This window comes from Hemiscyllium ocellatum, chromosome 25, assembly GCF_020745735.1.
Source record: "Hemiscyllium ocellatum isolate sHemOce1 chromosome 25, sHemOce1.pat.X.cur, whole genome shotgun sequence".
Taxonomy (NCBI): domain Eukaryota; kingdom Metazoa; phylum Chordata; class Chondrichthyes; order Orectolobiformes; family Hemiscylliidae; genus Hemiscyllium; species Hemiscyllium ocellatum.
This window is the reverse complement of record NC_083425.1, coordinates 36,533,740-36,560,707: the sequence shown is the minus strand read 5'-3', so window position 1 is coordinate 36,560,707 and position 26,968 is coordinate 36,533,740. Positions and strand designations below refer to the sequence as shown.

The window sequence follows — 26,968 nt, the reverse complement described above, 5'->3', positions numbered from 1 at the left end:
TGCATGGCTGAGCAGCAGGTGCATGGGAGAAGGATTCACATTTTTGGATCACTGGAATCTCTTCTGGGGTAGAAGTGACCTGTACAAGAAGGAAGAATTGGTAGGGGACTAATATACTGGCAGGGAGATTTGCTAGAGCTGCTCAGGAGGATTTAAACTGGTACGGGGGTTTGGGGGGTGGTGGGGGGAGGGGAAGGGGGGGAGTTGTGGTTTACAAGAAGTGAGTCCAACATTCAAGGCAGGCAGGTACAAATCTGTGAACAGGGTAGGACTGGTAAATTAAATTGTATTTATTTCAATGCAAGGGGCCTAACAGGGAAGGCAGATGAACTCAGGGCATGGTTAGAAACATGGGACTGGGATATCACAGCAATTACAGAAACATAGCTCAGGGATGGGCAGGACTGGCAGCTTAATGTTCCAGGATACAAATGCTACAGGAAGGATAGAAAGGGAGGTAAGTGAGGAGGGGGAGTGGTGTTTTTGATAAGGGATAGTGTTAAAGCTGTATTTGGGGAGAATATTCCTGGAAATACATTCAGGGAAGTTATTTGGGTGGAACTGAGAAATAAGAAAGGGATGATCACCTTATTGGGATTGTATTATAGGCCCCCTAATACTCAGCAGGAAATTGAGAAACAAATTTGTAAGGAGATCTCAGTTATTTGTAAGAATAATAGGGTGGTTATGGTAGGGGATTTTAACTTTCCAAACATCGACTGGGACTGCCATAGTGTTAAGGGTTTAGATAGAGAGGAATTTGTTGAATGTGTACAAGAAAAGTTTCTGATTCAGTATGTGGATGTACTTACTAGGGAAGGTGCAAAACTTGATCTACTCTTGGGAAGTAAGGCAGGGCAGGTGACTGAGGAGTCAGTGGGGGAGCATGTTGGGGCCAGCGATCGTAATTCTGTTAGTTTAAAAAAGTGATGGAAAAGGATGGACGAGATCTAAAAGTTGAAGTTCTAAATTGGTGAAAGGCCAATTTTGACGGTATTAGGCAAGAACTTTCAAAACCTGACTGGGGGCAGATGTTCATAGGTAAAGGGACAGCTGGAAAATGGGAAGCCTTCAGAAATGAGATAACAAGAGTGCAGAGACAGTATATTCCTGTCAGGGTGAAAGGGAAGGCTGGTAGGTATAGGGAATGCTGGATGACTAAAGAAATTGAGGGTTTGGTTTAGAAAAAGAAGGAAGCATATGTCAGGTATGGACTGGATTGATCAAGTGAATCCTCAGAAGAATATAAAGGAAGTAGGAGGGAAATCAGGAGGCAAAAAGGGGACATGAGATAGCTTTGGCAAATAAGGTTAAGATGAATCCAAAGGGTTTTACAAATATACTGAGGACAAAAGAGTAACTAGGGAAAGAATAGGACCCCTCAAAGATGAGCGAGGCGGCCTTTGTGTGGAGTAGCAGGAGATGGGTGAGATACTAAACGAGTATTTTGCATCAGTATTTACTGTGGAAAAGGACATAGAAGATAGAGAATGTAGGGAAATAGATGGTGACATCTTGAAAAATGTCCACGTTACAGAGGAGGAAGTGCTTGATGTCTTGAAACACACAAAGGTGGATAAATCCCCAGGACGTGATCAGGTGTATTCTGTGGGTAACTAGGGAAGTGATTGCTGGGCCCCTTGCTGAGATATTTGTATTATTGATATGAAGATTGGAGGTTGGCGAACATGGTGCCACTGTTTAAGAAAGGTGGTAAGGACAAGCCAGAGAACTATAAACGGGTGAGCCTGACTTCAGTGGTGGGCAGGTTGTTGGAGGGAATCTGAGGGGCAGGATGTACTTCAGAGCAGCGAGAGGCAGGAGCCGGGAGGAGGTGACGTTGGTGCAAGGTGATTGTCGGGAAGGCTGGTAAGTATATTTAAACTTCTTAACTTCAGGTCAGCGAGGGAGGAACGAGCAAAGGACTTCTGGGAAGGGTAAGTAGAACAGTTTATATTTGCGTGGTTGAGTTACCCGAGACACTACTCGGGTAGTGTCTCCCACCCATCCTCCTCCTCTAACCTAAAAACAAGTTGTGGGAGCCAGATTGACAAGGTAAGGTAAATAGTTTATTTCCTAATCCTTTTTTTTTAGTAGTCACTTCGGGAGTTAGAATAATGGGAATGGAGTTTAGGGCAGTGGAGTGTTCCTCCTGCAGAATGTGGGAAGTAAGGGTCACCACTAGTGTCCCTGCGGACTACATGGGAATGTGGGAAGTGCACCCAACACCAGCTCCTTGAAAACCGCATTAGGGAACTGGAGCTGGAGTTGGATGAACTTCGGATCATTCAGGAAGCAGAGGGGGTTATTGACAGGACTTACAGAGAGGTAGTCACTCCCCAGATAAAAGAAAAAGACAGATGGGTGACAGTTAGGGGACAGAAAGGGAAGGCAGGCAGTGCAGGGATTCCCTGTGGCCATTCCCCTCAACAATGAGTACAATGTTTTGGATACTGTTGGGGGGAATGATTTACCAAGGGAAAGCAGTGGGGTACCTGCTGCTAAGAAGGGAAGGGAGAAGAGGAGCAGAGCAGTAGTCATTGGGGACTTGATAGGGAGACAGATAGGAGCTTCTGTGGGGACGAGAGAGACTCATAGTTGGTGTGTTGCCTCCCGGGTGCCAGGGTCCGTGATGTCTCTGAATGTTTTTTGGGATCCTTCTGGGGGAGGGAGAGCAGCCCCAAGTCATGGTCCACATTGGCACCAATGACATATGTCGGAAGAGAGATGGGGACGTGAAGCAGAAATTCAGGGAGCTAGGGTGGAAGCTTAGATCTAGGACAAACAGAGTTGTTTTCTCTGGTTTGCCGCCCATGCCACGTGTTAGTGAGGTGAGGAATAGGGAGAGAAAGGAGTTGAACACGTGGCTACAGGGATGGTGCAGGAGGGAGGGTGTAGGGTTTTTGGATAATTGGAACTCTTTCTAGGGTAGATGGGACCTCTGGTCTTCATCTAAACCTGAGGGGTACCAATATCCTGGATGGGAAATTCGCTAAAACTATTAAGGTGGATTTAAACCTAATACAGCAGGGGGATGGGAACCAAAATTGTAGGACAGGTACAGAAGAGGATGAGAGTAAGGAGTTCCAAAATCAAGTATCTTGACACTGGCAAGTGAGAACCTGGTTTGAAGTGTGTGGAGCATCCAAAATAAAGTGGGTGAACTGGCAACATGGGTTGGTACCTGGGACTTCAATGTTGTGGCCATTATGGAGACATGGATAGAGCAGGGACAGGAATGGTTGTTGCAGGTTCCGGGATTCAGATGTTTCAGTAAGAACAGCAAAGATGGTAAAAGAGGGGGAGGTGTGGCTTTGTTGATCAGGGACAATATTACAGTTGTAGAAAGGATGTTTGGGGACTCGTTAACTGAGGTAGTATGGGCTGAGGTTAGAAACAGGAAAGGAAAAGTCACCATGCTGGGAGTTTTCTATAGGCCTCTGAATAGTCCCAGAGATGTAGAGGAAAGGATAGCAAAGATGATTCTCGATAGGAGTGAGAGAGGCAGGATAGTTGTCATGGGGGACTTCAACTATCCAAATATTGACTGGGATCACTACAGTACGAGTACTATAGATGGGTCAGTTTTTGTTCAGTGTATGCAGGAGGGCTTCCTGACACAGTATGTAGACAGGCCAACAAGGGGTGAAACCACTTTAGATTTAGTACTGGGTAACGAGCCTGGCCAGGTGTTAGATGTGGAAGTAGGTGGCACTTTGGAAACAGCGATCACAATTCTGTCAGGTTTACTTTAGTGATGGAAAGAGATAGGTGTACTCCACCGAGCAAGAGTTACAGCTGGGGGAAGGGGAAGGAAACTGCAGGGGATAAACACATTAAAAATGTGGAAATTATTCAAGGAAAAGCTCCTGTGTGTTCTAGATAAGTATGTACCTGTCAGGTAGGGAGGAAGATATAGAACACATGAGCTGTGGTTTACTAAGGAAGTGGAATCCCTGGTCAAGAAGAAGAAGAAGGCTTATGTTAGGACAAAATGTGAAAACTCAGTTAGGGCGCTTGAGGGTTACAAGGAAATTAGGAAAGACCTAAAAAGAGAGCTCAGAAGAGCCAGGAGGAGATATGAGAAGTTGTTGGTGGATAGGATCAGGGTTAACCCTAAGGCTTTCCATAGGTATGTCAGGAATAAAAGAATGACGAGAGTCAAATTAATGCCAATCAAGGATAATAGTGGGAAGTTGCGTGTAGAGTCAGAGGAGATAGGGGAAGCACTAAATAAATATTTTTCAACAGTGTTCACTATAGAAAATGAAAATGTTGGCGAGGAAGATACAGAGATACTTGCATCTAGACTAGAAGAGATTGAGGTTCACAAGGAAGAGGTATTAGAAATACTGCAGAGTGTGAAAATAGACAAGTCCCCTGGGCCGGATGGGATCTATCCTAGGATCCTCTGGGAAGCAAGGGAAGAGATTGCCGAGCCTTTGGCATTGATCTTCAAATCATCATTATCTACAGGAATAGTGCCGGAGGACTGGAGGATAGCAAATGTGGTTCCCTTGTTCAAAAAGGGTTGTAGAGACAACCCTGGTAATTACAGACCAGTGAGTCTCACTTCAGTTGTTGGTAAAGTGTTGGAAAAGGTTATAAGAGATAGGATTTATAACCATCTAGAAAAGAATAATCTGATCAGGGACAGTCAGCACGGTTTTGTGAAGGGTAGGTCATGCCTAAGGAATCTTATTGAGTTTTTTGACAAAGTGACCAAACAGGTAGATGAGAGTAAACCGGTTGATGTAGTGTATGTGGATTTCAGCAAGGCATTCGATAAGGTTCCCCACAGTAGGCTATTATACAAAATGCAGAGGAATGGGATTGTGGGAGACATAGCAGTTTGGATCAGTAATTGGCCTGCTGAAAGAAAATTGAGGGTTGTAGTTGATGGAACATGTTCATCTTGGTGTCCAGTTACTAGCGGCGTACTGCAAGGGTCGGTGTTGGGTCCACTGTCATTTTTATAAATGACCTGGATGAGAGCTTAGAAGGGTGGGTTAGTAAATTTGCGGACAACACTAAGGTCGGTGGAATTGTGGATAGTGACGAAGGATGTAGTAGGTTGCAGAGAGACATAGATAGGATGCAGAGCTGGGCTGAGAGGTGGCAAATGGAGTTTAGTGTGGACAAGTGTGAGGTGATACACTTTGGACGGACTAACCAGAATGCAAAGTACTGGGCTAGAGGTAAGATTCTTGGGAGTACAGATGAGCAGAGAGATCTCGGTGTCCATGTACACAGATCCCTGAAAGTTGCCCCCAGATTGACAGGGTTGTTAAGAAGGCATACAGTGTTTTAGCCTTTATTAATAGAGGGATTGAGTTCCAGAACCAGGAGGTTATGCTGCAGCTGTACAAAGCTCTGGTACGGCCACACTTGCAGTATTGTGTACAGTTCTGGTCACCGCATTATAAGAAGGATGTGGAAGCTTTGGAAAGGATGCAGAGGAGATTTACTAGGATGTTGCCTGGTATGGAAGGAATGTCTTATGAGGAAAGGCTGAGGGCCTTGAGGCTGTTCTCGTTAGAGAGAAGAAGGTTGAGAGGTGACTTAATGGAGACATATAAGATAATCAGACGGTTAGATAGGGTGGACAGGGGGAGCCTTTTTCCAAGTATGGGGATGGCAAACACGAGGGGACACAACTTTAAAGTGAGGGGAGATAGGTATAAGACAGATGTCAAAGGTAGTTTCTTTATTCAGAGAGTAGTAAGAGTATGGAATGTTTTGCCTGCAACGGTAGTAGATTCGCCAAGTTTAAGTGCATTTAAGACGTACATAGAATAGTGTAGGTGGGATGGGCTTCAGATTGGTATGACAGGGCGGTGCAACATCGCTGTAATGTTCTATGTATTTGGAAAGGCAAGGACTGATTAGGAATAGTCAACATGTGTGGGAAATCACGTCTCACAAACTTGATTGAGTTTTTTGAAGAAGTAACAAAGAAGATTGATGAGGGCAGAGCAGTGGATGTGATCTATCTGGACTTCAGTAAGGCGTTCAATAAGGTTCCCCATGGGAGACTGGTTAGCAAGGTTAGATCTCACAGAATACAAGGAAAACTAGCCATTTGCATACAGAACTGGCTCAAAGGTAGAAGACAGAGGGTGGTGGTGGAGAGTTGTTTTTCAGACTGGAGGCTTGTGACCGGTGGAGTACCACAAGATCGGTGCTGGGTCCTCTACTTTTAGTCATTTACATAAATGATTTGGATGTGAACATAGGAGGTATAGTTAGTAAGTTTGCAGATGACACCAAGATTGGAGGTTAGTGGACAACAAAGAAGGATACCTTGGAGTCCAAAAGGATCCGGACCATATGGGCCAAAGGGCTGAGAAGTGGCAGTTGGAGTTTAATTCAGGTAAATGTGAGGTGTTGCATTTTGGGAAAGCAAATCTTAGCAGGACTTACACACTTATTGGTAAGGTGTGTAAGGAGTGTTGCTGAACAAAGTGACCTTGAAGTGTAGGTTCATAGCTCCTTGAAAGTAGAATCGCAGGTAGATAGGTTAGTGAAGAAGTTTGGTATGCTTTCCTTTATTAGTCGGAGTATTGAGGACAGGAGTTGGGAGGTCATGTTACAGCTGTACATAACATTGGTTAGGCCACTTTTAGAATATTGTGTGCAATTCTGATCTCCTTCCTATTGGAAGGATGTTTGTGAAACTTGAAAGGGTTCAGAAAAGATTTACAAGGTTATTGCTAGGGTTGGAGGATTTGAGCTGTAGGGAGAGGTTAAATAGGCTGGGACTGTTTTCCCTTGAGCGTCGGAGGTTGAGGGGTGACCTTACAGAGGTTTTTAACATCATGAAGGGCATGGAGAGGATAAATAGACAAAGTCTTTTTCCCTGGGGTTGGGGAGTCCAGAACTAGAGGGCATAGTTTCAGGGTGAGAGGGGAAAGATATAAAAGGAACCTAAGGGGCAACTTTTTCACGCAGAGGGTGGTACATGTATGGAATAAGCTGCCGGAGGAAGTGCTGGAAGCTGGTACAATTACAACATTTAAAAGACACCGGGATGGGTATATGAATAGGAATTGGAGAGATATGGGCCTGGTGCTGGCAAGTGGCACGAGATGAGGTTGGGATATGAGGTTGGCATGGATAAGTTGGACCGAATGGGTCTGTTTCCATGCTGTCCATCTCTTTGACTCTAGTTGTATATTTGGCTCATGGAATTATGTTACATAAATTAGATTTACATAATATGTAAATTATGTAACAGCTATTAATGGAAGGTATAGCCTATCAAGGCTGGAAATCTGAAATAGAAACAGAAAATGCTGAAAATATTCAGCAGGTCAGGCCATGGAAAGTTAATGTTTCAAGTTGATGAGCTCTCATCAGAACTGCTCCAATAAAAGGTCATCAATCTGAAATGGACACTTTCCTTCTCCACCAGATGTTGATGGACTTGCTGAGTGCTTTTGCCATTTTCTGATATTGTTTCAGAAAATTCTGGAAATATTTAGTCCACCTCCAAAGTGAGAAAAGTTGCCCATTAATCTGGGATCCCCTAAAGTCTGCTCCCGATTGGGCTGTTTTGTAATCCTGGGACATTTTATTCCCTTTCAGTGTTGCTGAAGGTCCCAGCTTTACAGAATCATCACCTACATGATGTAAACAGTGAGGTGGAGAGCAACACACTCACAAAGATGTAGCCAAGCTAAAGAAATGGGCATCACATGAAATTTATGGTAAAACTGTACTGTGGTGTATTTTGGTAGGGGGAATAAGGAAGGACAATCTTAATTAAATGGCCCAGTTTTAAAGGGGTATAGAAACATAAAAGATGGTGGGGTCGCAAAAAATCTATATATGTAAGTCTTTAATGCTTTCAGGACAATTGAGGAATCTATTCAAACGTTAATGTAATTCTTAGCTTTAATAGAGGCATAGAGTACAAAATCAAGAAAATTATGATGAACTTTTATAAAACATTGGATAAGTCTCCCCAGAGTATTACGCTGAATTCTGGGCTTGTATTATCTCCCTCCCATCTCTTTACAAACCTTCTTTCAAACCCTTCTCTAATAACAAAATGAATCCCATATGCTTTCTTAATTGCCTTATCAACAGAACATAATCAGCAAGATCGGGCTGCATGGTAACAGGGTAATATAACAGGGGTAATGCAGTGGTTGTAAGTGGATGTGAACAGACAAATCAAATATTCTTTGAAGGATAAGTTCATGGAGTGTATTCAGGACAGTTTTGAGAACAATACATTGAGGATACAGCCAGGGAACAGGTTATTTTGGTTCTGTTGTGTAACAAAACTTTTAACTTTATAACAAATAATTGTACAAGATCCTCTGGGCAAGGATGATATGAAAGAATTTCATATTGAGTTTGAGAATAATATAGTAACCAGTAAAACTGAAGTGAGTCTTTCATTTAAGCCAATTAAGGCCAATTGCAAAGGTGTAAGGATGAATTGGCTCATATTGGGAAACGAGATTAATTTATGATGAAAGATAAGAAGCAGCAAACATGCCAAGAAAAGATTCATTACTCTCAATGAATAAAAAATGCCTTCAATGGTTAAAGAACATCAGCTAACCATGGAATTTCCGCGTGGTATTAGATTAAAGCAAGAGGTGTACAGTTTGGCTTTGAAAAGCTTGAGCAACCTGATGATCGGCAGATTTTAGAAATAGACAAAGGATGACCAAAAAATTAACAAAGGGGAAGTAAACAGAGTATGAGCTAAACCTAGCAAGATAGAAAGAAACATTTTAAGAGCTCCTACAAAGAGATTGGAATTGCAAACTTTTGTGAAACTGCTTTAATAATAGAGGACACACAAATATATAATTTAGGATTGGGCAGAAAATATTTTGTCTCTTAAATGCACTCCTCAACCATTCAATGTGGTCATAGCTGATCGAAATGTAGCCTCGAATCCATTTTCCTTTGACTCCCTTGTTATTCTAAACTCTGTTTACTTTTTTCTTAAACCACAAAATGACCCTACCCCTGGAGAGAAGGGTCACAGACTCATTGGAATTACAGGGGAACTGAGACTAATGAGAGTGAGGAACTTAAAATAATTAAAATACATAAAGAACCGATACTAATGCCATGTCCTTCTAATACTGGGGAAATTAATGGGACTAAAATCAAAAAACCAAAAAAGGCCAATTACCCTGACATCAGAAGGGAAATACTGAAATCTATTATTAAGGAAGCAGTAACAGTAACCTAGAAAAATAAAACATGGTTACACAGAGTCTGCATGGTTTTATGAAAAGGGAATCGTGTTCAGCAAATGTATTAGAGTTTTTTAAAAATGAAACAAGCAGAGTAGGGATGGAGAGAAACACTAAATTCAGCCTATTTGGATTTTTGGAAGATGTTTGATAAGATGCCACATGAAAGAGCTTCATACAAGATTAGGGATCATGCACTGGGTGTAATATATTTAACAATAGATTGAGGATTGTTTAATTGTCAGAAAATATCAAGGGGGAATAAACAAGTTAAGTTGTAACTAATAGATTTGCACCTTGGCTATTTCCAATCTTGATTAATGATTGTGCATTATGTCCTCATAAAGGGACTAAGTGTCAAGTTTATTGATGATAAACAATTAAGCGAGGAAAGTGAGCTGGGCAGAATAATAAAGCTGCAAAGTGATGTAGTCTAGTTGAGGTATTGGTTAAGAAGATGAGATCCTCACCTACAGATTGATATCTTTGACTAAGATGGGGTGAAAGACTCTGGGACAAGAGAGCTGTTGTATAAGGAAAGATTGGAGTTTAGAAGGACACACTGGCAAGTATAGCATTAAAGGTTTTGACAGGCTAGGACACATTGACAGATTGGTGTCACTGAGGGGACACTGAGGGGATGAGACATGTGGGAGCAGTGCAGCAAACTGGAGCTGAGATCAAAGTTCAGCTGTACTCCGTGGCCCCAGTGATGGCCCCTGAGATAATGAACACCCCAATGCAGTGAGTAGGCTCAAGGGTTGTTATTTCTCTTTTTTTTTATCAAACACACTTCTATTTTTAAAGATTTGTGAATAGGCACCTCTAGACCACTCTGCTCATGCATCCCTCTTTCACATTGGTACCATTTACATCATACTGCCTCTCTGTGTTAGTTTGCCTGAAAATGTATCAATGATCCGCATTAAATTTTATCTGCTGTGTATTTGCCTAGTTAGTCAGTGTATGTGCATTTGTCACTTTTACTACATTAGCAAGTTTTATGTAGTCCTCAGATTTGGAAATTGTGCTCTCTGTACCCAAGTTCATGCCATTTATATCAAATAATAGTGAGGGAACTGATATCATCATCCTCTCAGAATTGGAGAACCATTACAGCACAGAAGAAAGTAATTTACCCATCACATTCACCTCTTCTAAGGAGCAATTCATGTAACTCCTCCATATCATCCTCATAACCTGCACATTATTCTCCTGTCAGAGTATATTTTATTCATTACTACTCTCTATGTCCTTCGCCTTAGTCAATTTCACGCTGAGATTACCATTGTTCCGTTAATTCCATCTGCTTCTATTTCCTAACTAAGTCTATTATGTGATATTTCATTACGTGTTCTTTTAAAGTGCATGTACACAACATCTATTGCATTATCTTCATCACCCTACTCTGTTACCTCATCAAAGAACTCAGTCGGGTTATTCAGAGATGATTTATCTTTAACAAATATGCTGACTATCCTTCAGAAACCTGAATAAAGTGCAAATTCATTTTGAACTTGACAATGATCTCTAGTAATTTTTCCAGTATTCACATTAGACTGATCCGTACTTACCAGTTTGTGCGGTTTTGAATGAGGTGGGACATTTGAGATCTATGGTACTCTGATGTCACTTTGAGTCCAACGAGGATTGAAAAATTAAAGTCAAATTTTCCAGTATCTCCACCCAACCTGCCCACAGCATCTGAGAGCAAAACCCATCTGGCAATCTGTTCATTTAAGTGATGCCAATTTATTTAGCATTTTCTTTCAATTTATTCTTATTCTAAATCATATCTTAGTTCCACCTGGGTCATCAAGCTGGATAAAGATTAGACTCGAACTTGAACAGTGAAGTAACTAGGCATCAATACATCAACCTAGAGTTGGCAATCCATGGACACAATGTGAGGTATTTTGAGCCAGTGACTCAGTGGTGGCAGAGTCAGTGTCATCTGGTTTGGTACCTGGTGATGCCAAGTGTCGTTGTGAATCTCTACACTTGGGTTTCTTGGCAGATCCGCTTAAGAACATCGATAACGCTGTCGAGTTCTGCGGCAACTGGCTGAACTTTGAACCAGATGACCCACTCAAAATTTTCACCTCTGTCAGAAACAGTGCCACAGAGTGGTCTCACTAAAGTTATTATATAAAGGGTGAGAGCTGCCATCTCAGCCATTTTGAATGGGTGTAGCAAAACATTTGTAAGAAGATGAGATGCTTGTTGTAATGAAGGTAATTCATCCTGTGACATCATAAAGGTATCAGCTTGATCCATGCCAAGTGTTTATGATAGAATCTGTTGGGAAAATGGGACTATTTCTCTAGTTGCTTCTTTCAGTACATTTTGCTTTTTACAAGTTTTACTTAACTTGTGGAGATTTTTATCTCTTATTTTGTAGGAACTAAGAGTGAGGTCATCCTTTGACGAGGATGATGAGGAAGAAGATGAAAATCTTCAGCGAGCGTTGGAACAAAGTCGCAAAGAGAGTGAAATAGCCGAGGGTAGAAATGAGGTATATCCAACTCTTCCTCTCTCAAACTGTGGCCAGCCTCCCTGAAAACAATATAGCTGTCAGCCAGGGCTGTGTTAGCAAAACACTCACCTTAAAATCACCAGGATCGAATCCCACTGCTCAGATTTGAGTACATGGTTCAGTCTGACACTGAAAGCCCCGGGTGTCCTGGCTAATACAGCAAACTTTGTTTTAATCAGCACCTTATTAAGTGGCAGTCTTGCTGAACCAGCAAAAATTATGTGCCTCAAATACCAGAAGGTTACTGTATTAGATGTAACTCAGACATCTCCACAACGTCTGAGTAGTCAGCTGAGAGTGCAAATAAGAAGGTTCTCTGCCAGTTAAGTTTTAATGAAGGCAACGTTGCATTATTGTTTAAGTAATTTATTCCATAAATAAAGTATAAGTTTCTATTACTTAATGTGTGTTTTTACATTGATTACATGGACCTCTTGATTATCCAGAACATTTGATCAACTGGCACTCTCCTGGTCCATTAGGTGCTGATTAATAAAAAGTTTGCTGTATTTATCCCTTGATCCCCATCACAAAATAAAATGATCAGGTCACTAAATTCATTGATGATTGCGATTTAGTGTGTTTCTTTAAGTAGCTACAGTGGCTACACTTTACAAGTAACTGGCTGTGAAGCACTTTGGGATAGCCTGGCACTGTGTATACGTGAGCTTGTGCTAATCTGTAATGTATCGATGATATTCTAATAGCCACAGGGTGTCTCTTAACCTACCCTTGGCCACTGAACCTCACCCTTTCCTTCCTCTTCACCCTGAGGTTGTAACATTTCGTGGGTGATACTTATAGAGGCTCCAGGCATCCTCCTCCACATCTGCCAATTGTGTATGCATAACAATACTGGGAGACACCAAGCAACTCTACACTGGCAGCATCACAACCCTAAGGTGCTGCAGTTAACTCCAATGTCCCCGGATTAGACATTCAACCAGGGTTCCTGCATCATATTGCTGTCCAATTACTGGGAGTCTCAATGGCCAAATGACCCAGGGCACACACGAATGGCTGAAATCTGGTCAGCCTACCTCATCTGAATGGAGCCAGATTCTAATCAACTGTTTCCAGAAGGGGAAGGGAGACGTTGGAAGGAGGGAATATTTGGAATTGGCCGAAGTTACCCACTTGTCTCTCAGTGTGTGTTTCATCCACTGTCTAGTCCTCGCTGCTGGAGCTGGCTGATATCTTTGGGGCGCCAGTGACTGCAACCGAAACCAGGACTGACCCATGGGACAGCTCCACCCAAAGTCATCCGTGGGGAAGCAGCAATGTGACCTCGCCTCCCTCTGCAGCATGTCTTGATCTCTGGGATACCCTGGGTAAGGCTTTGCAATCACAGGCTTAATTGTGAGTCATCACTTGAACTTTGTGGTATGGGGTTGATTGTATGAACATTAATAAGGAGTCTCAACCCTCAGCTGCTGACACCCTCACTGTCAGTATCAACAAACTGAAACACCCTCCCACTCCACAAGCAAGCCGTTGCAGGAAATCCCAATTACAGCCACATCTGTAGCATTAGTTTGTGCGTGCTGTATCTCAGTTAACATGATGTGTCAGTAACTCTCCTGTGTCCCTGTTTCCCATGGGAAGGCAGAGAATGTCCAGAATCCTGGATCACGGAAAGCATCACTATGGAAATGTCTGTTGTCCTCCTCCAGAATCCAAGCAATAGGAGCATGGAAGAATCTCTGTGCCGAGAGAGAATCTGGCCCAGTAATTACCCTCCAGCAGTCAATCCTGTCGGACATGGTGCCAGCAGCCACTCGATGAGAGCAAAATTCCTCCTAGTCCTTAAACATTGAGCGACCAATTGATACTCCACCCTCATCAGCCTCAGAGGCGCCAGCATCTGACAAACTTATCATTTGCTGAGACATAAAACCATCCCAGTGTGTCCTTACATGTCTTAATTGACTCAAATTCATGTTTGAAATGTAACAATCAAACAAACTCCCTTTTCTCAATGTCCTGCCCAACTCAAAGTGACCTTCACTGGTCAGTTATCACATTCAGATCCCTACAGTTCCATGCGCTATAATGTTGGCCTTATCCAAAACCTCATATTTAGGACCTGAGCTATTTGTTCACCTGTGCAAGCTTGACTTTGAAATAGGGCACTTCAAAGACATTCTGTGGGATGTTGGCTACAATGAACAGATCATTCCTCACTGTATGTCACTCAAAGATTGGGCCTAAGACGGTCACCTATAATCCTGAAACATGCCCCGTCTACCTCGGATTACCATAAGTGGGTGAGGTATCTCAAAGATTTAACCGGTAGCTGAAGTCAGTTGTTTCACGTTGCCTCTGTGTATGAGAGCACTAATGGTGTTTGCCACTAACAGGAAGCTGTCGTGAAACCAAAAAATGTTCTGGCTGTCACAGAGATGAGAAAATATAAAATTTAAGCAAAGCTTGACAATTCACTGAGAGGCATTATTAACTGGTGCATTGCCCATGGTGACACCTCTACCAATCAGAATCCACTGGTCAGTCAATTAGTGCTCTCCTCTCATATATTTCCTTTATACTGACATTTCTTGCAAATTGTCCGGACGAGTGCAAAATGAAAAGTTATGACAAAATGTGTCTTTTTCAACAATACTCAAGAACAACATAATTCTTCTGATCAGTGTTGTTCTGATCAGTGTTGTTCTGATCAGTGTTTCTTTAGCTTTAGGATATCCTGAAGGCAGAGTTCCTATTGTCATCCAAAAAGGTTAAAGTATAGACCCTCCCAATTCAGATTGTTGGATGGAGAGCCAGGGCAGGGCAGGGAAGGGGAGGGGAGGGGGGTGATCAGTGCTTCGCCTGTTCACCTTGAACAGAGGGGGAACTGGCCCCAAGTTGTATTTCATAGGACAGTGAGCTCCAGGATAGCACCTCCTACTGATCTGGAGATGATAATGTCTGTGCAGAGCAGGGGTGATTGGGTATGGCAGGAGGCCGCACTGCTGCAAATTAAGTTCACTCGGAGAATTTGGATTCTGTGACTATCGCCCACTCAGTGTATTCTGAACATTGCTTGGCTTATTTCTGGACATTGTTCTTGCTGTTTCAGTCTGGTTTCAATCTCTGCACATGCAGCTGTAATTCTTTAGAAAAGAGGCTTGCTGTGAGTGTGATCACAAATCTGGACCTGCCACTAACTATTAGCTAACACAGGCCCTTCAATACCTACACTTTTGAGGGTGTGGACAAGAAGTGGTTTTATTGCATCGCCCCCATTGAGACCAACAACAGATCAATTGGCCTTCAATATCCATTATGTCTGACTGATGTGGGGCTGAGATGAGGGGGAAATGTGTGACCAGTGTGTTAGGAAGAGGAGGACTGAGTTCTGGGAAGAGGGATGGGTGCACTCACTGCTGCACTGAGCAAGAGGTTAGCTTCCTGGTAGGAATCCTGTCTCAAATGCACCATTTGTTATGACGGTATAGAATGCTGACATATTTTATGTGATTTCCTTCAGGTGCCAAAGCATCCATCCCGAACGCAGCAAATTCTTGGCCATCTTTAGACACCGATTCTGCCTCTCCGCAGGTGTGGGATACAGATCCGTGGGCCCAGCCTTCTGGCCCAGTTGCTACTCACCAATCCAGTGTAGATCCATGGGCAACAGTGTCAACCACCAGTACCTCCAGTGCTCTACCAGGTATCACGACACCAGGTAAATGGGAGGTAGACAAGCAGGAGGCTGGCAGAACATAGCAAGCCAGACAGCATCAGGAGGTGCAGACGTCAACATTTCAGATTTAACTCTGCTTCAGGAAGAGGGTCCTGAAGAAGGATTACACCCAAAACTTTGACTTCTCCACCTCCTGACTCGGCCTGGTTTGCTGTGTTCTTCCAGCCTCCTGCTTGTCCACCTTGGATTCCAGCATCTGCAGTTTTCTTTGTCTCTAACCAGGTAAATGGGAAGCAATTTCTGTTCTACTAATCCTTTTCAACCAAAAGATAAAGCTCCTCCAGCTCATAAGCTCCCTCACAGACAAAAGCAGTGTTACAGAAAAAAAAACATTTCATGCTTTGACTTGTATCTTGCTGTCCCAATAGATCAAGGGTTAATGCCAAGTCCGCTCTCGCGAGGTGAAGAGACTCCAGGATTGGGTAAAAAATGAGGTCTGCAGATGCTGGAGATCACAGTTGAAAATGTGTTGCTGGTTAAAGCACAGCAGGTTAGGCAGCATCCAAGGAATAGGAAATTCGACGTTTCGGGCATAAGCCTGATGAAGGGCAACACATTTTCAACAGACTCCAGGATTGGACAGGGTGCTTCTCTGCCATTTTCCGTATTTCTTTCTTGTACAGGATATGAATTATTTATTACCCTTGTAGGCCGTTTCAGGGAGAAGTTAAGAGTTAACCACACGGCTGTCAGTCTGGAGTCATAGAGCAGACTAGGAAAGGACAGCAGACATACTCGCTGAAGGACACTGGTGAACCGGATGGGTTTTAATCAGTGGTTAGCACTGCTGCCTCACAGCACTAAGCACCTGGTTTGATTCTAGCCTCGGGCAACTGTTTGTGTGGAGTTTGCACATTGTCATCGTGTCTTCTTCCAGGTGCTTTGGTTTCCTTCTGCAGTCCAAAGATGTGTAGGTCAGGTGAATTAGCCATGCTAAATTGCCGCTAGTGTTCAGGAATGTGTAGGTTAGGTGCTTTAGTCAGGGATAAGTATAGAATAATAGGGTTGGGGCATGAGTCTGGGTGGTATGGACCTGTTGGGTTGAAGGGTCTGTTTCCATAGTGTAGGGATTCTATGATACAATCGTCAATTGTCACATGGCTACCACAGGAGCAGCTTTTAGTTCCAGATTTTATTGAATTCAAATTTCACCATCTGCCGTGGTGGGATTCAATCCCATGTCCATAAAACATTAACCTGAGGTTTTAGATTACTAGTCCCATGACATTACCACTGCACCATCAAGTCCCCATGTTGCTGCAGTGCCTAGTTATGGAAAATTAAATGGAGATCCCTTCCCCTCGATTCCCCACTCAATATTCCCCCGATTCCAACTTACTGACGTCATCTGTCTCACTGACAGTAATCGTGCTCAGTTCTGGTATCACAACTCAGGAAGGATGCATAGATTCACAAGAGTGATGTCAGGGCTGAAAGATTAAAGTATGAGACCAGAAAATATAGCCTAAGCTTTTATTCCCTTGGTTTAGAAAGTTAGGGGATGTTATAATCAAGTTGTTTAAAACAATAAAGGGATTAGATAGAGTTAATTTTTCTTGGTTGGAGCAAGTTCAGAGCAGGGGGAGAAGAATATTCTTTTTTAAACTGGACCATCTAAATGAAATTTGGAAACATTTTCATATGATAGGTAATAGGTGTCTGAAATGCGACAACGAAAATCTTTCATATGCAGAAGGGTGATGAATGTCTGGAATTCGCTACCTTAGTTTGTGGTGGAAGGAGAGACCCAAAATTAATTTTAAAATGATGGACCTGCACCTGAAGTGCTGTAAACTGCTGGGTTGGGGAAGATGAGATTAGAAAGGGCATTAGGGTATCTCTGGGTCAGCGTGGATGAGAGGAGCCAAGTGTTGCGCTATATCATTTCTATGGTTCTCACGTGGCTTTGTGCATGGGAAATCGTGTCTCACTAAATTGATTGAGTTTTTTGAAGAAGGATTGATGAGGGCAGAGCAGTGGATGTGATCTAGATGGACTTCAATAAGTCGTTTAACAAGCTTCCTTAAAGCAGACTGGCTAGCAAGGTTAGATCTCATAGAATGCAGTGAGAACTAGCTATTTGGATACAGAACTAGCTCGAAGGTGGTAGTGGAGGGTTGCCTTTCAGACTGGAGGCCTGTGAACAGTGGAGTGCCACAAGGATTGCTGGACGCACTGCTTTTCATCGTTTATATAAATGATTTGGATGTGAACATAGGAAATATGGTTAGTAAGTTTACAGATGACACCACAATTGGGGGTGTAATGTCAGCAAAGGAGGTTACCTCAGACTATAATAGGACCATGGTTAGATGGGCCAATGGACCGAGGAACAACATATGGAGTTTAGTTTAGATAAATGTGAGGTGCTTGTTTTGGAAAGGCAAATCAGGGCAGGATTTATACTCTTACTGGTAAAGTCCTGGGAAGTGTTGATGAATAAAGAGAACTTGGAATGCAGGTTCATAGTTCCTTGAAAGTGGAGATCTAGATAGACAGGAAAGTGAAGAAGGCATTTGGTATGCTTGCCTTTATTGGCCAGTGTATTGAGTATAGGAGTTGGGAGATCATTTTGTGTTGTACAGGACATTGGTTAGGCCACTCTTGGAATATTGTGTTTAATTCTGGTCTCCCTGCTGTAGGAAGGATGTAATTAAACTTAAAAGGGTTCAGAAAAGATTTACAAGGATGTTGCCAGCGTTGGAGGGTTTGAGCTATAGGGAGAGGCTGAATAGGCTGGGGCTGTTTTTGCTGGAGACTGAATGGTGCTCTTATAGAGGTTTATAAAATCATGAGGGGCATGGATGGGTGAATAGCCAAGATCTTTTCCCCTTGGTGGGGGAGTCTAAAACTAGAGGGCATAGGTTTAAGGTGAGAGGAGCAAGATTCAAAACAGACCTAAGGGGCAACTATTTCACACAGAGGGTGGTACGTGTATGGAATGAGCTGCCAGAGGAAGTGGTGGAGACTGGTACAATTACAATATTTTAAAAGACATCTAGATGGGAATATGAATAGGAAGGGTTCAGAGGGATATGGACCAAATGCTGGCTAATTTAGGATATCTAGTTGGCATGGATGAGTTGGACCGAAGGGTCTGTTTCCATGCTGTACATCTCTATGATTCTACCTTCCCCATCACATTTCCTTAGAAAAGGTCGAGGTAGCTCCGAAGCAATCAATTGGATTTAAAACTTTAATGAGTTTTCTTTGCCCAACGATTTTGACAAATCTGCTGAGTTTCTCAAGCACCATGCAGGTGACCATTCAGCCCATTACTTTCAAAGAGCAATTCCAGTTTATCCCTGTTGCCTGCTGCTTGCCATGTCCCTTAAATCTCTCTGAATGGCTGTGGACACTGGAAGACAGTTGACTTTATCCAAATCCCTCAAGAAAACTAAATTGAATTAGTTTACACCATCCTCTTCAGCAGTGTATTGGAGATCTTGTCAGGGTATTTACTTTCAAATTTGAAACAAAAACTTTTTCTTTAATCAATTCATTTGTAGGAATGGTGGAATTTACAGAGATAGGGATGAAGCAATGTCACAGAGGCATTTGCAGCTGGGATTAATGTCTTAAAATTGAGACCTTGCTGGACCAGGACCCTATATACAGCGAACTGAATTAGGAGCAGGACCAGACCATTTGACCCCTGGAGGCTGCACCATGATTCAATTGTGGCTTGTACTTTTCTGCCTAATCCATATCACCTTTGATTCAATGATGTATCCATCTCAGTCTTAAACATATTCAATGACCTTGCTTCCAATGCTGTCTGAGGAAGAGAATTCCACAGACTAATCACCCCAGAGAACAAAACCTCATCTTGAACAGGTGACCTTATTTTTAAACTGTTTCATGGTTTTAGTCACTTCTACAATGCAAAGTATCCTCTCAAGCATCCACCCAGTTACGTCTCTTCAGGATCTGATATATTTCAACACGATCGCATTTCATTTTCCCCCTCATTCTTTTTTTCTCTTGCCCCATCTTCCTGTCCTTTTCCTGTTATGACTCTGTCTGATGACACCAAAGGGGTAGTGGTGAACTTGGTATAGTATGAGCAGCAGGGTTTTGACTGTGATAAGGTTTACTTGAAAGATACTACACCAGCATGGAGTATAGAGATAACAGATTAGAGATTACTAGATGCAAGAGATCACCAACTGTGGATCTAAAAAAGATAATACTCAAAAGATGCAAAAACTGCTCCCAGTTACTTACCCTTATTGCTATGCTACATGCTGAAAATATTCACTTCAGAAACTCAAATGCTTACATGAACCAGAGAGAAGGTGGTTCGTTATTAACAAGAAAGAAGTCTTAGCCATGTAGCAGAAATGGGATTAGGCACTCAGTTCAGGATCTGGAGGGTGACCAGGTAAAGAGATGGAGTTGGTGTGGCTAGGCCTTGTCTCTTGTCCCTGCAACACAACACAACAATTTAAATCTTCCAGATATTTAATTAGATGAGAAATAAAAGGGAGCAAAACTTGATCTGAGGAGAGGGATGGTAATTCCCATGTTTATTGTCTTCTCTTCACTCTTTTATCCATATTACAGACGGCTCCACATTTGACCCATTTACAAATTCAGGGGACTCAGCGCTGGATCAATTTGCAGAGAGTGCCTGGGTTCAGACTCCTTCAGTGGTGTCCAATCTTCCTGCAGGTAACGTTCAGATTGGACTGCAGAATGATGGCTTCTTATTTGCAGTCGGCACTTTCCCCCAGCCTCTTCCCACTCATCAATCCACTATCACAACCTCGCATGACTCCATCATTCCACTATTTGCTAAAACATTGTTTTAAGGCATTGCGGAAGATATGTGGAACAGTCCATCTTCCGCAACTACACTGGCACCACCTCCCACCTTTTCCTCCGCTACATTGATGACTGTATCGGCGCTGCCTCGTGCTCCCACAAGGAGGTTGAACAGTTCATCCACTTTACCAACACCTTCCACCCGGACCTCAAATTCACCTGGACTGTCTCAGACTCCTCCCTCCCCTTCCTAGACCTTTCCATTTCTATCTCGGGCGACCGAACCAACACGGACATCTACTATAAACCGACTGACTCCCACAGCTACCTAGACTACACCTCCTCCCACCCTGTCCCCTGTAAAAACGCCATCCCATATTCCCAATTCCTTCGTCTCCGCCGCATCTGCTCCCAGAAGGACCAGTTCCAATACTGTACAGCCCAGATGGCCTCCTTCTTCAAGGACCGCAGATCCCCCCAGAGGTGATCGACGATGCCCTCCACCGCATCTCCTCCACTTCCCGCTCCTCCGCCCTTGAGCCCCGCCCCTCCAACTGCCACCAAGACAGAACCCCACTCGTTCTCACCTACCACCCCACCAACCTCCATATGTAGCGTATCATCCGCCGTCATTTCCGCCACCTCCAAACGGACCTCACCACCAGGGATATATTTCCCTACCCTCCCCTATCAGCGTTCCGAAAAGACCACTCCCTCCGTGACTCCCTCGTCAGGTCCACACCCCCCACCAACTCAACCTCCACTCCCAGTACCTTCCCCTGCAACCGCAAGAAATGCAAAACTTGCGCTCACACCTCCTCCCTTACTTCGCTCCAAGGCCCCAAGGGATCCTTCCATATCCGCCACAAATTCACCTGCACCTCCACACACATCATCTATTGCATCCGCTGCACCCGATGTGGCCTCCTCTATGTTGGGGAGACAGGCCGCCTACATGCAGAACATTTCAGAGAACACCTCTGGGACACCCGGACCAACCAACCCAACCACCCCGTGGCTCAACACTTTAACTCCCCCTCCCACTCCACTAAGGACATGCAGGTCCTTGGACTCCTCCATCGCCAGACCATAACAACACGACGGTTGGAGGAAGAGCGCCTCATCTTCCGCCTGGGAACCCTCCGACCACAAGGGATGAACTCAGATTTCTCCAGTTTCCTCATTTCCCCTCCCCCCACCTTGTCTCAGTTGAATCCCTCAACTCGGCACCGCCCTCCTAACCTGCAATCCTCTTCCTGACCTCTCCGCCCCCACCCCACTCCGGCCTATCACTCTCACCTTGACCTCCTTCCACCTATTACATCTCCATCGTCCCTCCCCCAAGTCCCTCCTCCCTACCTTTTATCTTAGCCTGCTGGACACACTTTCCTCATTCCTGTTGAAGGGCTTAAGCCCGAAACGTCGAATTTCCTGTTACTTGGATGCTGCCTGACCTGCTGCGCTTTTCCAGCAACACATTTTCAGCTCTGGTACTCCAGCATCTGCAGACCTCACTTTCTCCTCTGATGTTGGAAACAAACAAGTCAGTCACCTTTTTAAAAAACAAAAGAATAAAAATATGTTAGTGTTAGACTCTACCCTGAAACGTGTGACACTGGAAAAGCACAGCAGGTCAAAATGCATCCGAGGAGCAGGAGAATCGATGTTTAGGGTGTGAGCCCTTCATCAGGAAGGGCTTTTCCATGCCACGCTTTCCATTCTGATCTCCAGCATCTGCAATCCTCAATTTCTCTCAGACTCTGCCCCAACAGATAATGACAGAGAACCTGCAACTGTAGCAACCTACACTTCACCCAAAGAATGATCAACCAGTTAGTTGGCAATGAGCTAGTATGTTACAGTGAGCCACCCCAAAGGACAAGCGCTTGTTTGTTTTCAGTGTCAGTGAGAGCAACAGGAATATGCTGAGCCAAAGGCAATAAATGTTACCTTTCGGATCCCAATCCTTGTCCAGAAAAAGGTTATTTATTCTGACAGTCCAACAGAACAAAACCAAAATTAGCTGAACTTGACGGATATTGAAAACAAACAAGTCAGTCACATTTTAAAAAAAAAATAAAAATATGTTAGTGTTAGACTCTACCCTGAAAAGTGTGACGCTGGAAAAGCACAGCAGGTCAAAATGCATCCGAGCCATCCTTACCAGGCTCCAAGGTAAAGAAAGCCATAAAAGATAATAATCACCAATTCTAATTCTGCAGCAAAGACGGACCTCCTGGGTGAAACAGTTCTAGACGCAAAGCAGAATGGTAGCAGTAGTCCGGATGTCTTCGATATGTCTGAAATAGGGAACTCTCTAAAGGATTCTTCAAATGGGCCTCATCGAAATCCAGAATTATTCCTGGACCCCAATGCTGCCTCGCTGGTGAATCTGGACTCGCTGCTGTCTGCACCTTCTCACAACCTTAAAAGCAAGAACCCTTTCCACACGTCAGGTAATGGCCTGTTGGTTAAAGGTATATCTTTTAGAAAGACACCTTTGGGCAAAGATGTGAAGTACCAGGCAAGGCTGTGAATGACTGAGATAAACCAACAGTGACCCACAGAGAGAAATGGAGAGTGCCCGAATGTGATCAAAAACAAACTAAACTAACATTAGATTGGGAATAAAAATAGCGGTTGGATGGTTCAATATTGACTGAGTTGATAAAAAATAACTCTGGATGTACCTACTAGAGAAGGTGCAAAACTTGACCTACTCTTGGGAAATAAGGCAGGGCAGGTGACTGAGGTGTCAGTGGGGGAGCACTTTGGGGCCAGCGACCGTAATTCTATTTGTTTTGAAATCGTGATGGAAAAGGATGGACCAGATCTAAAAATTGAAGTTCTAAATTGGAGAAAGGCCAATTTTGACGGTATCAGGCAAGAACTTTCGAAAGCTGATTGGAGGCAGATGTTGGCAGGTAAAGGGATGGCTGGAAAATGGGAAGCCTTCAGAAATGAGATAACAAGAATCCAGAGAAAGTATATTCCTGTCAGAGTGAAAGGAAAGGCTGCTAGGTATAGGGAATGTTGGATGACTAAAGAAATTGAGGGTTTGGTTAAGAAAAAGAAGGAAGCATATGTAAGGTATAGACAGGATAGAGCGTGTGAATCCTTAGAGTATAAAGCAAGTAGGAGTATACTTAAGAGGGAAATCAGGAGGGCAAAACGGGGACATGAGATAGTGTTCGCAAATAGGATTAAGGAGAATCCAAAGGGTTTTTACAAATATATTAAGGACAAAAGGGTAACTAGGGAAAGAATAGGGCCCCTCAAAGATCAGCAAGGCGGCCTTTGTGTGGAGCTACAGAAAATGGGGGAGATACTAAATGAATATTTTGCATCAGGATTTACTGTGGAAAAGGATTTGGAAGATATAGACTGTAGGGCGATAGATGGTGACATCTTGCAAAATGTCCAGATTACAGAGGAGGAAGTGCTGGATGTCTTGAAACGGTTAAAGGTGGATAAATCCCCAGGACTCTGTGGGAAGCTAGAGAAGTGATTGCTGAGCCTATTGCTAAGATATTTGTATCATCAATTGTCATAGGTGAGGTGCCGGAAGACTGGAGGTTGGCAAACGTGGTGCAACTGTTTAAGAGGGGCAGTAAAGACAAGTCAGGGAACTATAGACCGGTGAGCCTGACCTCAGTGGTGGGCAAGTTGTTGGAGGGAATCCTGAGGGACAGGATGTACATGTATTTGGAAAGGCAAGGACTGATTCGGGATAATCAACATGGCTTTGTGTATGGGAGGTCATGACTCACAAACTTGATTGAGTTTTTTGAAGAAGTAACAAAGAAGATTGATGAGGGCAGAGCAGTAGATGTGATCTATATGTACTTCAGTAAGGTGTTCGACAAGGTTCCCCATGGGAGACTGATTAGCAAGGTTAGATCTCGTGGAATACAGGGAGAACTAGCCATTTGGATACAGAACTGGCTCAAAGGTAGAAGACAGAGGATGGTGGTGGAGGGTTGGTTTTCAGACTGGAGGCCTGCGACCAGTGGAGTGCCACAAGGATTGGTGCTGGGCCCTCTACTTTTTGTCATTTACATAAATGATTTGGATGTGAGCATAAGAGGTACAGTTAGTAGGTTTGCAGATGACACCAAAATTGGAGTGTAGTGGACAGCGAAGAGAGTTACCTCCGATTACAACAGGATCTGGACCAAATGGGTCAATGGGCTGAGAAGTGGCAGATGGAGTTTAATTCAGATAAATGCGAGGTGCTGCATTTTGGGAAAGCAAATCTTAGCAGGATGTGTACACTTAATGGTAAGGTCCTAGGGAGTGAACAAAGAGACCTTGGAGTGCAGGTTCATAGCTCTTTGAAAGTGGAGTCGCAGGTAGATAGGATAGTGAAGAAAGCGTTTGGTATGCTTTCCTTTATTGGTCAGAGTATTGAGTACAGGAGTTGGGAGGTCATGTTATGGTTGTACAGGACATTGGTTAGGCCACTGTTGGAATATTGCATGCATTTGGGCTCCTTCCTATCGGAAAGATGTAGTGAAACTTGAAAGGGTTCAGGAAGGATTTACAAGGATGTTGCCAGGGTTGGAGGATCTGAGCTACAGGGAGAGGCTGAACAGGCTGGGGCTGTTTTCCCTGGAGCGTCGGAGGCTGAGGGGTGACCTTATAGAGGTTTACAAAATTATGAGGAGCATGGATAGGATAAATAGACAAAGTCTTTTCCAAGGGGTGGGGTGGGGGAGTCCAAAACTAGAGGGCATAGGTTTAGGGTGAGAGGGGAAAGATATAAAAGAGACCCAAGAGGCAACTTTTTCACGCAGAGCTGCCAGAGGATGTGGTGGAAGCTGGTACAATTGCAACATTTAAATTATTTGGATGAGTATATGAATAGGAAGGGTTTGGAGGGATATGGGCTGAGTGCTGGCAGGTGGGACTAGATTGGATTGGGATATCTGGTCGGCATGGACGGGTTGGACCGAAGGGTCTGTTTCCATGCTGTATGACTCTATAAGTTGTATCGTGTCGAATACTGGGGGGGAGGGGGTTAAGGGCAACATAGCACTGAGCTGAACAGGGACTGCAAAAGAAGATTAAATGGAGAGGTGATGGCATTGGGGGGAGCGAGAGTGTGAGCACGGGAGAGAGAGAGCTGTTCTCTCTGATCCCAGGATGATTCTGAAAGTGTAGAGATGAAACTGTTTTTACTAGGAATTTTTGTGATGATTCCCAAGTCAGGTTGAAAGTACAATACAATCCCAGATTTGACAGCTTAGAACAGCTTTAATGGAAGGCTATGCATCATGGCTGTTACAGGTACTCTGTGGATATTCTATGGAACACCTAGTGTACTTTCCTTATTAAAGAACAGTATGGTATCAATACTTTAGCATCACCCTGACAACTTTGGGAGGAAAAGCAAACCCAGCTCACCCTGGTGGACTGAATCCCCACCTTGCCTGCAAGTGCCCCATGTGTGCTTACTCTATACCTAACCCTCTGTCATATCTACCCGACAGTATTTGATAGGATAGTGTACTGGGAGCTTTACTCTGTATCAAACACCAGTGTACCTGGCTACGGAGTGTAATATCCCATCAAACAATCAGCCCTGATGCCAATGCCTCAACAGTTTATGTTACATTCTGATAAGATTTAGTGTCAAGTTATTGACTTTCTTCTCTTCACAGGTGGTCTCAATTCAAGCTCAACATCGAACCCTTTTCAAGTCAGCGACCAGAATAAACTGACCTTGAAGCAGATTCAGAGCAGTGCTGGTTTTGCCCAACCCACCATGGGCAGTGGCAGTATGGGCAGGGCATCAATACCCTTGATGGCACCACAAACCATGGCTCCTAGCTGCATGCCAACCACCATGACCCATCCTTCAACATTCAGTGGTTTGCCCCAGGCAGCAGGCATGGTGCCAGCCACAGGAATGGCAGCAGACATGAGTCATCACTTTGGACAGCCGCTCCTCCCAGTTTCTAAACCTGCTGGAATGCCTCAGCAAACCTCAAGCCTAAATCCCTTTCTCTGAGGTTAGTGACCTTTAGTTAGGCTGTACGAGCTATGTTTATGGTACTATGGAGAGGAGGAATGTGGTCAGTAGGAACACTATCCCATGCTGCTTCACTGGGACAAACTGGAGTGACTTTGCAAATATATATTGGGGCTGTGTAAAACTTCATAAATAAACATCTAATTTTATACCATTGGCTGGAGTGTCATGTATTCCCTTTTCTGCACCTCTATACCTACTTCATTTATTGGAAATCCATGTCACCCAGTCACTGCTGAGATTCCAATCCATTGCCATGTGATGGACTGGGCAACACAGTGGCTCAGCGGTTAGCACTGCTGCCCCACAGCGCCAAGGACCCAGGTTTGATTCCAGCCTCAAGCCACTGTCTGTGTGGCGTTTGCACATTCTCCTAGTGTCTGCGTGGGTTTCCTCCCACAATCCAAAGATGTGCTGGTTAGGTGGATTGGCTACACTTAATTGCCCATAGTGTTCAAGGATATGTAGGTTAGGTGTATTAGGCAGGGGTCGGTGTGGACACGTTGGGCAGAATGGCTTGTTTCCATACTGAAGGAATTATATAATTTTATTCTATAATGTGGTATGGCATCCTGTAGAAAACAAGAATGTGTCCACGAAACAACAGAAATGGTAGGGAAAACTGTCAAACTAGTTCCAAAATAAGATCACTGGACCTGAAATGTTAACTCTGCTTTTCACCAGAGATGCTACCAGACCTGCTG

At 43.7% G+C, this 26,968-nt stretch overlaps 1 protein-coding gene across 5 annotated transcripts in view; it reads left to right on the top strand.

The window, feature by feature from the left end:
* Positions 1-26,413, top strand: part of LOC132827829 (epsin-2-like) — a 95,478-nt gene extending 69,065 nt beyond the window's left edge. For 4 of the 5 annotated variants that reach the window (XM_060844569.1, XM_060844572.1, XM_060844571.1 and 1 more), the window contains 6 exons: positions 11,626-11,739; positions 12,932-13,091; positions 15,248-15,445; positions 20,030-20,137; positions 22,453-22,686; positions 25,894-26,413. In XM_060844569.1, the coding sequence (XP_060700552.1) occupies positions 11,626-11,739; positions 12,932-13,091; positions 15,248-15,445; positions 20,030-20,137; positions 22,453-22,686; positions 25,894-26,243 (1,164 nt within the window). In that variant the 3' untranslated portion in view covers positions 26,244-26,413. The remainder of the gene's footprint in view (positions 1-11,625; positions 11,740-12,931; positions 13,092-15,247; positions 15,446-20,029; positions 20,138-22,452; positions 22,687-25,893) is intronic. The other variant, XM_060844570.1, reaches the window with a different exon arrangement.
* Positions 26,414-26,968: the final 555 nt, after the last annotated feature.